The sequence below is a fragment of the Hippopotamus amphibius genome, chromosome X (genome assembly GCF_030028045.1).
Source record: "Hippopotamus amphibius kiboko isolate mHipAmp2 chromosome X, mHipAmp2.hap2, whole genome shotgun sequence".
NCBI classification, from domain to species: Eukaryota; Metazoa; Chordata; class Mammalia; order Artiodactyla; family Hippopotamidae; genus Hippopotamus; species Hippopotamus amphibius.
In genome coordinates, this window is record NC_080203.1 from 119790141 (window position 1) to 119802789 (window position 12649).

The 12649-nt window shown below is 36.6% G+C and overlaps 1 protein-coding gene across 7 annotated transcripts in view; it reads left to right on the top strand.

Annotated features, from left to right (window-relative positions):
• The window catches only part of BCLAF3 (BCLAF1 and THRAP3 family member 3), a 50210-nt gene extending 40987 nt beyond the window's left edge, over positions 1 to 9223 (top strand). For 5 of the 7 annotated variants that reach the window (XM_057718439.1, XM_057718438.1, XM_057718442.1 and 2 more), the window contains one exon: positions 5011 to 9223. In XM_057718439.1, the coding sequence (XP_057574422.1) occupies positions 5011 to 5040 (30 nt within the window). In that variant the 3' untranslated portion in view covers positions 5041 to 9223. Of the gene's footprint in view, positions 1 to 1624 lie in introns of all 7 variants that reach the window. The other 2 variants (XR_009050299.1, XM_057718440.1) reach the window with 2 other exon arrangements.
• The last annotated feature ends 3426 nt before the right edge of the window (positions 9224 to 12649 follow it).

The following is a 12649-nucleotide window of genomic DNA, read 5'->3' on the forward strand; positions in this document are numbered from 1 at the left end:
GATTCCCAAACAGTATTAGGAAAGTACAGAACTAAAATGCTTCCTCCTCATTCGTCATGCACTTGTCATATTAACCCCATTCTGGCACCCAAATTCCATTTCATTATGTTTCCTTTCTCTTGGATTCTTTGCTTGGGGTGGAAGATGACGAGATGGGGGAGAAATGTCTGTTACCCCTTGGAAAGAAGCTTGTCTTTTATCCACTGTCATTCACAAGTGTGTTCATGAAATATTCTCTGATCATCATATAAAGTTTTCATAAACTCTTGAGGGTCTGACTATGTACCAGACTAGGACAGAGAACCTATTCAGAATTCATGAAGCCCCCTCTGGGAGCATTGCTTCTGAAAAACTGTTAGCAGTTGTGTGTTTGGTCAGGAAAACATGGAGTTCCTCAGCATCCTAGACTCTCCAGCAGTCCCCAGGTACCTGTCAGCTCGATGCCTACCAGGGTTCTGCCCGGGGATAGAAAGAGGGGAAGGAGAGAGTGGAAAGACACTGTGGGAAGGAAGTTAGAGACCAAGATTCATGGCTTTTGGGGTTGAAAAAACCATGAAAGTCATGGGGTACAAAGATAGAACAGGAACCAAGATCAGATGAATCAACAAAAACCTGTTATACTCCTGCTGTGTCCCTCGAGCTGAAGGATGCTGGGGCACAAAAGAAGTGATTATTGTGATGGTTGCACAACTCTGTGAATACACTAAAAACCATTGAGTTGTACATTTTAAATGGGTGAACTGTGTGGTATGTGAGTTATATCTCAGTAAAGTTGTTAAAAATAAAATCAGGCTTGCTCTCCTCCCCAGATTACTGATTTCTTCTCAAGGTCCATAGCTCTTACAGCTAGCCAGCCAAGCTAGAAACTTGTCCTACTGACCTTCCCAGTTTTCCTTCTGACTGCGATTGTCCCAGGTGTTCTTATCTGTATCACTCATCCATTGCTCCATCCAATTCATTCATTTTAATAGCTGCATATCATTCCACTCTATGGATGTCTTATTTATTTCAGTGCTTTTCAAACTATTTTTGCTTACACACCCTAAAATTATGAAAAATTATCTGCCTCCTTGTACATTTTTAGGTTGGTATCTAATACTTTTTATCATAAGTTTAACTTGTTATAAAGGATATAATTTCTGGCATATTATAGAGAGTCTTGAAACTGTTGCATCATTGTTTTAAATCTCTTTGGTGAATCTGCACACCACAGGGATTTGATAACTAACACCCATTTTTTAAAATATGCAGACAAGCTCTTTTAACAAGTGAGAAATTTTACATCATTCCTTTTTTGCCTTAAATTTGGATTCCATTCCGTTTGCCCTATGGACTTTTATCTTTGGGAGTCTTTTATTGCTCACCAAATCAAGTTTGACACATAATATTAATAGATTTCTATGACTATTAGGTGTTAAATATTTCCTCTGGATTGAATGAACATTTCAGTTGATCAAAATAGCGTAAATATATTGGAGATTTTGTTAAGTATTGATTAGACAAAAGTTTCATTGGAAATGCATTTCTCTGTTCAATTAGTTCGTGTATTCATAGATAAATATTACTTATTAGTAGAATAATAGTGTTCAATTATCAATTCTAATTCTATTTTTTCTTTTTATAGATGTAAGTCCTGAGAAACCTTGTTTATAATGATTGTATAGATGGGAATGAAAGGACTTTTATTATAGCAATGCCACTCGGTTCTTTGGACTCACTCTGAATTATAGGCCAAAAAATCACTTAGCGATCTATCATCAAAAAGTATTTTGAATGTTCTTTTACTGACAGCTTGATTTTGTTCTCCTGCAATTAAACGAAAGCAAAGAAATGGAAAGCATCTGACTTGCAGAAGTATGCTATTTATTACTGGCTGCTGGGGTTCTTTCACTTTCTTGGCACCATCACCAGTATTTCCAGTTGCCCCCTTTTTTTTGGGGGGGGGTCCCCAGGTAATGCAGAGTACTAAGATTCAGGATGAGAAGGTGCATCTTTCTAATGTAAAAGTGGGAGGTAGGGAATCAGCCTTAACCGATTGTACAGGCAGGTTACTTTTGGAAAGTAAACATTGAGAATTTGAAGATCTGAAAATTAATTCCCTCCAAACTGTCTGTACCCACACACTCACTGAAAAGTCTTTACCCCTAAGGGTATGCGTACCCCAGTTTGATGATTGCTGACTTAACCAAGCCTCTGTTGATGACTTCGGGATAGTTTACAGGTTTTCATTATTTCCATAAAATGACTGGGCACATTGACATTTTGGTACCTTGCCATAGCTCCCTTCTTACTCACTTCTGTTCTCATGAGAAGTACATGAAAGGGCCTGTTTACCTACACCCTAGCCAACACTCCACATTATTAATCTTTATTATCCGTTGCCAGTCTAATGGCAGAAAATAGTTCTTATTTGCCTTGCTTCAATTATTAATGATGTGAGCATATTTTTATATGTTATTGGTCATTTGTATTTCTTCCCTCAATTTCCTTATTTCTATGCTTTACCAGTGTTTCTGTTGAGGGTTGGTACTTTTTCTTATTGATTTGTAAGAGCTCTTGATTTACTGAGGGTATTAACCTGTCATGCATTTTGCTGCTATTTATTTTATGTTTGTCAGCTGTTTCTGGTGGCTTTTATATTACAGAATTTGTAAATTTTCATGAACCTGTCAAGTTAATCCTATATGGCTTTTAGATTTCATATCATGTTTATGCTTATAAAAATTCCTTACTGTGTTTCCTTTAAGTGGTTGTATGGTTAATTTTTTTCAACATATAAAACACTTGTTCCTTTTAGAATTTGTTTTTACAATACAATATAAGGTCAGGATCTAATTTTTTTACCAATGGATAGTCAATTTTTCTAACACTGTTTATTAAGTAATTTGTCCTTTCCCCACTGATTGAAAATGCCACCTTTACTGTTTGCTACATTCTTAGGTATTCCTGATCTGTTTGGGGAATCTTTGGAGCCTCTAACTTGCTCCTATGCCTCCTGTGATTTGCTTCTTCTTTCCCTTCACTAGTAACACAGTTATTGTCCCGAAACACAGTCTGAGTCATATCACTCTTGTGCAAACATCTTCCAAGGATTATGTTGCCTATAAAAAAAGAGACAAAAAAAAAAAAAAAGAGAGAGAGACCAGACTTGTTAGCCAGGTCCAGCCGTAAGCTGCCTTTCTAACCACAGTTTCCCATGGCCCTCTGCTTTTTGGAGCATAATATATGTTTTCATGTATTTCTTTGTTGCTGCCGTTCTCTTGCTAGGAATAGCCTCCCTATCCCCATTCTTTTCTTATTAAACCCTGCTTTCCTTTTACGATCCACTGTAAAGCCTTACCAAAGCTCCCTCTTTAGCTCGTTTCATTTAGTGTCTGTTGCTTTTTACCTTCGTATTTCCCCAAATAGTTGATTAACTCCTTGAAGATAGAGGGTATGTTAGGAATGGTCAGGGAATGTGTGCTAAATACTATAATTTCTACTCTCTTCACCGAGGAGGTAGGTTGTAAGCTGAGTCATGGAGAGCAGGACTTAGAAGGGGCTACAGCCAAAGATCCATTTTTGGCAGTAGAATGTGGAGTTGGGTAGAGACAGGGGTATGCAGATTATAGAGGACCTTGAAATCTGAGTGGAATATAGAGGATGTGACATGGTGCCAGTAGGACATCTTCCTAGATGAGAAGGAGAAAGCTGATGGCTTGGTGGGCAGGTTCTGGGAGGAGGCAAGATTCAGGAAGACCAACAAAGAAACACTTGACACAAGTGTCAAGTTATGAAAACCTAGACGAAGGTGATGCTTATATGTCTGGTTCAGCATTCTGCTTAAAATAGGTTTTCAAATAATTGGAAGAATGCAGGGATCAATCCGAGAGAGAGTGTAGAAGAAGCCATGTCAAGGGTGAATGTGATTCAGAATAATTCCACATTTTTATAAACAAGATATTTCAGTTAAAAAAGTTTTTTACAATTATTATAGTTACCAGTTCCTTTTAAAGTTGTCAGTAGGCAACATATTATTTTATTTGAAGATCAATGTAAATGATTTTATATTATATAATGAGTAAAGAAATAGGATATAATGAAATCTGGCTCTATTTAAAGGAATGATGTTGACAAAAATATATATGCATGTATTTTGAACATTTCATTAACCAAAATAGAAAGAAGAATTTTCTATCGGTACTGATTTTGTTTGGAATGAAACGTTTCCATACTAATATAAGTGCCAAAAAATAAATCAACTTTTAAATTTCTTTCAGTTTTAATAATGTAAGATCCTAGTAAAAGGTAAGGATATATGTATAAGTTTTTTAATGTCCCAGAAAAACATGCCATTCCACCATTTTTGCTCTTTTATTAGTTGCATGGTCCTGTGTCCAGTTTGTGGTTGGTAATTTAACATTTTGCATAGCATCACAGTGTAGAATTCACATTTGTTATCCTTTAATCATAGTCTTATTGTGAATTCCTTTCCTGTGTTTATTGAAACCATACATCTTTGTACATTGTAGGTAACCATCCAAAAAGCAAGAAAGCTTCCCCCCCTCTACTAGCTTTCTTTGCTGTCATCAGGCAAGCTAGAAGAGTCCATATAGTTTTAGAATTAGATACCATATGATGATAAAGTGCCCATTTGAGGTTGTGTGTGTGTCACATCAGGCTCTGTTCTTGAGGGACTAGGGTTTAAGAGTCTTGATTTTTTGTCAGTGATGTCCCCAATGAAACTTGCCCAAATAGCAGAATGCTGTTTTCATTAACTTACTAATATCAGCCTATTGAGTGCCATATATTTTCTTTATCCTACTGACATCATTTGATATCTGCTTTGATGTGTTTTGTTGCTACTTTGTGTCTTTGGGAATCCATACAGCTTTGTTGGTATCTTGAGTGTAAGTGGTAATATATTAATTAAAATATTTTGAAAATTTCAGTGTAAACAGAACTCTAGCTCAGATGTTTTAACCAACGCTTCTTTTGAAGTCTGTATTTCTTTTGTTTTTCTCTTAATAGGAATATACAAACATTGCCCTAGCAGTCTAATCTGGAATTGTTACAAATGGAAACGACACTACAGGATGATATTTGGGAGCATCTTTTTGTCAAGAGTTAGAATTAGCACTAAAGCACTAATACTGTAACTTTCTTGATAAAATAACTTTATTTTTCCGTAGTGGAATGCTGCAACTTTTTTACACTTAACAATTGCTTTTAAATTACAGTATTCAATTTAAAAGTTGTATTAACTACAGCTTCTTTTGCAAAAAGTCTCAAAAGGGCATTATTTGTTGACGCATTTTTCTCTGAGCATGGTTTCATAGAGAACTGAGTTATATCCAGACGTTTCTATGTTGAAAATTTTGCTTATGTAATAAAAACAAAAACAAAAGTATCTGAATTGTATAGTGTCTGTACATGAAAGAACTTTAAACAGTGGCCTTACGTAGCAATTTTTATACCAGATTTTTCTTTTTCTGATGACATTTTGGCTTACTTAAGCTTCTGAAGACCAAGGTCTATATAATTCATACATTTCATATTATGACATAAGAAGGCGCAAGAAAAGGTGCTTCAAATTTTCCATCAGGTAGTTATGAGTGCACTGAATTTTTAGTAATTGGTTCATTCAGTTTTTTTCCACAACTATTTGCTCCTTTCCAATTTCAAAATGCTATTGTGGAAAATACATAAAGATTTTATAATCTATATTCCATCTTACTTTCCCTCAGGGTAAGCTCGTGCATATCATATTTTTAAAGGCTTTTAAAAAAAACTAACAGACAAAATCTCATATTTGGAAATTGTACTTTACTACTACAGCATTACACATTTTGCAAGCACATATTATAAAGTGGTTATTTTCAGTTCAGTTGTATTGAGTACCTACTATGTGTAAGACAACATTGATGGAATTTTAAATGATATCTTCGGTCTCAATACCTTATTTTTTTATATTTTCTGTGTTCTGCTTAATAGTACATATACATTCCCAATTAAATTTTTGTGAAATGTTTAATTGTACTGAAATAAAATACTGTTGCTCCTTCTGCTCGAAGCAGTTACTCGCCAGCTTGTGAGAAGATTATTTTAATTTCGTATGAGAATTACAGCCCTAGGTAGGACCTGTTGATGTTTAAATCATTGCTTTGCAATTACAAAGAGAGAACTTTCTACATCAAAATCTGGTAAGAACTTACTTTTTATGACTGGATTATGAAAAATCTTATTACAAATGTTTAATTTTTTGTAACATGCCTTTAAGATAGAGTAGCCATTTCCTTAGTGGGTGAGCAGTAAGGGGGCAAGAGCACTTGATTCATTAAAATCTTGTAATAAATTTAGATGGATGGCCTGTCTTATGCTGTGTACTGTCTCTATAGGTCAGGTTTTCCAAACATTTTTACATTCCACTTATGGCAAGAAAGAGATGCATGCACATAGCAGTATGGCAACTTTATATTGTGTTAAGTACCTGTAACATCTGCCTTAAATTTTAAAATAATTTATTTCATTTATTTCCATATTCTGAGGAACAGTTGCAAGCCTCGAATAGTTCATCATTAGGTTAACACATATTTATTGCACAGATTCTGCACTAAAATTAACAGCAGTGAACAAAGAGAACAAGATACATAGAGCCTGCCTTTATGGTACAGTCTGATAGGGAAAACGGACATTAAGCATAGAAATGTAACTCGGGGACTTCCCTGGCGGTCCAGTGGTTGAGACTCCGCACTCCCAATGCAGGGGACGTGGATTTGATCCCTGGTAAGGGAACTAAGATCCCATATGCTGCATGGCACGTCCAAAAAAAAAATGTAACTCGGTAAACAACATTGATTCTCTAGCTCTATTTTTATTTATTATAGCACTTAAAGGTAAAATGGTTGATTCAGTATTAATCATTCCACAACTGATTTCCTATTTAGGCATATTTGAATATACTTTTGGCACTGTCTCAAAATGCAAAGCATGTTATTTGCAAAATACCTATTTGTAGCATGGATGTATTTAGAAAATATTGAGTGCATAAGATCTCAAGGCTAAAAAGGAAGACTTGCTTTATAATTTAGAGTATAAAATAAGAATAGGGACCATATCTGTCTTGTTCACCATAGCATTCCCAGCTTCCAGCATCCTACTTGACACATAGGAGGAACTCATTAAATATTAGTTGCATGAATGAGTAACAAATAGAATATGTCTATTAGGAATTAAATATCAAATTTTTGTGTGGCAGTTGAATAAAAGGTTATCCATAGCCCTTTTTATTGACTGGAAAGAATTTGAATTCTTGAATGCATAAGACTTTAGAAGAGAAGTTATTTTGATAATTCACGTATCATTGCCTTCTCCCCTTCCTCCTCTGTGTGGTAGGCCCTTCTCTGGCACTAGAAGACAAAGGTAGTAAGACACAGTTCCTGCTCTGAGGCACCTAATCAACTGTTGGGGAAGAGATTCACAAAAACAAAGAAATGCAATCTATAGTGTGAAGTGCTCTACCAAACATAATATACTAAAGGTTGAGAGAGAAATTGGCATTCCTGGTTGAGGATCCCCTGGTCTCATTTCTTTCTTATTGGTTTCACAGACCACACAAGAGGTGCTGTTCTGTTGGTGGTTTTGCAGGTTTTAAAATTTGATGAGTTGGGGGAAACTGTGTAAAGCGTAGATGGGATCTCTGGATTATTTCTTATAGCTACATGTAAATCTACAATAATGTCAATGTAAATTTCAGGTTTTTAAAAAATAAGCCATAATCTTATAACAGAAAACTACTATAAATATTTTGCAGGATACATTTTTTCTTCTGAAAAATACTGTGATATTTACATTATAATAATTTATGTAGATGCATAGTATGGACCATCTTTTACCCAATAAATCCTGCATTTTTTCAGTAGTTTTTAGAAAAAGGATGGGGATACTTTCAGGTGGAAGGAAGCAGGAAAAGTAAAACTGGATCAGAAACTCTCCTTTTCCATTGTCTGGCAAACTCAATAACCGGCAGCCACAGATTCGCCAACAGCAAAGAAGCAAGGAAGCACAGAGAAGATGCCAATGCAACAAGGTGTGGTGTGACTTGCAGCCCTCCCACCCCTTAAGTAGCACTGAGCAAAGAAACTGTAGTGATGGGCAGCCCCAGTATGGACAAAGGGACTGATGCGGTGACCAGGTCATGCGGAGGAGAGTCGAGGAAAATCCTTGGGAAGGTGAGGGCTTTGCTACTGTCTCAGGACCTCAGGGAATGGGGAAAGATTCACCAGGACAAGGTGCTCTCTGGGTTGCAGAGCAGCCTGGGAAAGCCAAAGCTCATAGGGTAAGATACACCTTTGGATCCAGTGAGCACCAGTTCTGGACACTTAATGGGAACCCAGACAAGAGAGGATACCAGGTTCCCCAACAAAGTCCCACCAAAGGGAATAGTTATTAGCTCTGAATCCATTAAAACACACAACTAAGATTTTAAAAGTGAGGGATCAGAGTTGTAGAATAGAATGTAAATGTTATAAATCTTGACAGAAATGAAAGTACATTAATCAGTTGGGAAATGGTGGGGGTGGGGTAAGGTGGGGTGGGGGAAAATGGGATGGATTCTAAGAACTCATCACCTCATCTTTCATGGGCAGGTGTCATGTGAAGTTATAGTGTCTAAGATTGTATTATATAAAATAGAAAAAAACCTAGTGTCTAACCTTAAGCTTTTCAGCCTTTTTCTTGACCTTAATGCAGTGGTTCTCAAAGTATTGTTCCCCAATCAGCAACATCAGCATCACCCATGAACTTGTTAGAAATGCAGATTCTTGGCCCCACCCCCGACCTACTGAGTCAGAAGCTCTGGAGGTGGGGTCCAGCAGTCTGTTTTAACAACCCCTCCAGGGGATTCGGGTGTTTGCTCAAATTTGAGAATCATTGGCTTACTTAGGTCTTCTAGAAACCAGTAGCCCTTATGGTAAAAAAATATTAATCTGAAGTTCAGGAGCACCTTCAGTTTCATTTCTAATTTTTTTCTGTAACATTCAAATAAAGTTAACTAAAACTTTTAAAAATAAAAAGTATAGCGATTTTCACCATCAGTCGTGTCTGTACATGAATAGAGAGGTCAGGACACATGCCCACCCACTGTTAACACAGATGATTTTTTAAGTGGTGGGATTATGAGTGACTCTTTGTGCTTTTCTGTATTCTGGTTGAATATAATGAACGTTGTATCATTTTTATAAAATAAAGCCATTTCTTTTGAAAACAGTGGTAAGAATATTTCATCCTATCCATTGTATATCTGTTACTAAAAATTCATGTAAACAAGCCTTACCTCCAAGGGCTACCTACTTCTTCTTAGTCCAGAGGGGTTTTGCTCCCTGTGTTCCTCCCACATCATCAGATGTGGCTAAGTTTATTTGTGTTGTGTTAACTTTTTAATAAAAATTATTGATTTATAATACTTAACATATAATTTAAATTCATTTAGAATAGCATGTAAAAGGAAGAAAAATACATTCATAATCACACTGCTCATATATATTTAGTGTCAACTAACTTTTGCTATCTTTTAATAGTCTTTTTTTCTGAGCTTTATCTTTTTGGTAGTTGAGATACTATTTTATTTATGTATATTCAGCCTTTGCAGATAGTCACATACATGTTTAAAATGTGTTCGCAGTTTGTATGACATTCAAGTTTACATACTTTAGAGGGCAGGGGATAGAATCCCATTCCCAGAAAGCTGAAAACGTCTTCTAAAACCCTGAATTATTAACATTAAGAGAGCTTTTTTTTGTTGTATATACCATTTAAGATATTAAAAACTAGGTTAAACTTCACAGGTAGTTTTCAAAAGTAAATGCTTACCTCAAATTTTAATCCCTTCTAATGATACTGAAAATAATATTTAGTAAAGAAGAAATTGACTCCAATGTTGTGACATTCTTGCTGATAATTTTCTGCAAGGGATTGCAGGGAACACAGTGCGGCTAACAATGGTCTCTTAACAACTATGGTGAAAAAACAGTTGCCTACTATATGATGCAGCAGTTCCACTCTTAGGTATGTATATACCCACAAGAATTGAAACCCGGGACTTATAAACTTGTAGCCAGGGCATTATTCACAAAAACCAAAAGGTGTAAACAACCCAAGTGTCCATCAACAGATGAATAGGTAAACAAAATGTGGTGTCTCCATACAATGGAATCCTAGCCATAAAAAGGAATAAAGTGCTGACACATGCTACCTCGTGCATGAGCTTTGGAAACATGCTAAGTGAATAAGCCAGTCACAAAAGGACAAATGTTATATGATTTTCCTTATATGAAATATCGAGACTAGATTGGAGATAATTTTCTATTTTAAAAACATTTCTCCATTGCTTTGGCTGATACTCCTGTATATGTGAACTGTTCTTTAACCTCTGAGAGAGTTAGACTTTTCTCTTTTTCTCAGAAATTCTGAAAGTTATCAAGGATAGGCCTTTTGTATGGATCTTTCGTTGTCTAGCTGAGCTCCTGTTGGGCCCCTTCCTCCTGGAGACTTAGATCCTTCCATTCTATGATAATTTTCCCCTTCCACCATCTTTCACTTCTGAAGCTCTGTCCATACCTCCCAACCCTCAGGGCAGCACCTGGCTATCTGGGCTCTTTTTTCAATTGTTTACTCTTCTTATCACCTTTGCTATTTTTTAAATTCACTTTTGTCTATTTTCCAGAGCCCCCAGCGGTTTTGTTGTTTGCTGAATTCAGTTCTTTTCTCTTCCCTCGTGGTCTTCTCCCCTCGACCTCTCTCCTCTGTCTCCTCTGAGGCCTCTCACCCTCTGTCTGCCCGCTTGTGCTGGTGATCCTGAGGGCCCATTCCCTGGCTCTCTTCTCTCCCTCTACATTTTTCTTGGATGATTTAAATTAGATGCATGTCTTTTGATACCATGTGTTCATTAATGTTTTTTAAAAAAGTTTTCTCTACCCCTGACCTCTCTCCCCAAGCTCTACACACTTACTTCCGTTTGTCAAGTAGAAATGCCCTATAGCTATCTCAAACTCATCCTGTCTGAAACTGAACTGAACCCCAAAAGTGTTCTTCCTCTGTTCATGATCTCAGTTAATAGTCCCCTGATTCACAGAGAGACTCAGAATCCAGGCAGTCATGTCAGATTCTGCTTTTTCCAATTTTGGGGGGAAAAAATGTATCCTTGAATGACCAAGCCGTCACTTGATCTCACCTCTATCCCATCTGATCTTTGTAAATACCCAGTTTGGTTTTCAGGGCAGGTGGCGGGTAACATTGCCATGACTTTGAGATTACCAGAGGTTAAATGACTTTGCCAAGCTTATGTAGTTAATGAGTGGCTGAACTGGCAGCCAAGCCTTCAGACTCAGACTTGTCTGTTCTGACTCTAAGAATAAGAGCTCACAAGTACTAAGCACTTACTCTGTGTCAGGCAATGTCCTAGCACTCTCCATGGATTAACTTATTTAATCTTCACAGAAACACTATGAGGTAGGTACCATTATTGTCTCCATTAGGAAACAGGCACAGAGGAGGTAAGTAACTAGCCCAAGGTCACCAGCTAATAAGTGCCAGAGCTAGGATTCAGACCCAGACGGAGTTTCTTTCTTAAAGTCAGATGTATTAAGGTATGACTTATATACAGTAAAATTCACCTTTTAAAGAAAAATTTTTTTGGCTGAAACGCATCAAACCAGGGATCAAACCTGTGTGCGCCTGCCCGCCCCCACATTGGAAGCCCAGAGTCTTAACCACTGGACCACCAGAGAAGTCCCTAAAATTCACCCTTTTAAGGCATACAGTTCAATAGTTTTGACAAAGCTATACAATCATTTAATCACCACCACAGTCAAAATATAAAATACTTTTATTGCCACCCAAAGTTCCTTTGTGTCCCTTTGTGGGCAATCTCCTCTCCCACCCCAAACAAACATGGTTGTGTTTTCTATCCCTATAATTCTACCTTTTCCAGAATGCCATACAATTGGAATCGTGCAGTATGTGTCTGACATTTCAGTTAACATAATACTTTTATGATTCATCCTTGTTGTTGTAGATATCTCACTAATTCATTCCTTTTTATTGCTAAGTTGTATTAACTTGTCTGGATGTACCATAGTCTACTTATCCATTCACTACCTGATGAGCATTTGTTCCTTCTCCCTTTTGGCAATTACGGATTGAGTACAGGTCTTTATGTAGGCATATTTTTTTATTTCAATTGGGTAAATGTCTAGAAGTGAGATTGTCGGGTCATATGGTAAGTGTATGTTTAACTTGATAGGAAATGACCAAACTGTTTCTCTAAGTAGCTGTATCATTTTACACTGTTGTCAGCAATGTATGAGAGTTCCAGTGGCTCCATGTCCTCGCCAGCCTGTTTTGTGTGTTTTTAGCCATTCTAGTAGGTGTGAAGTGGCATTATCATTTCAATCGTCTATCTGTGTATCTAAAAATTTTTTATTTGGAGATAAACTTACAGAAAAGTTGCAAGAATAGTATAAGGAACATCATTTGAAATACAGTTGGGCTTTTTTTTTTTCAATTTGCTTTCAGTTTTCACTTTTCCCCCCTTTCATCCTTGTTCATCTGATTTTCTGAACATATAGAACATTAACATACTTCCACAAATCAAAACGATACAAAAAGATAT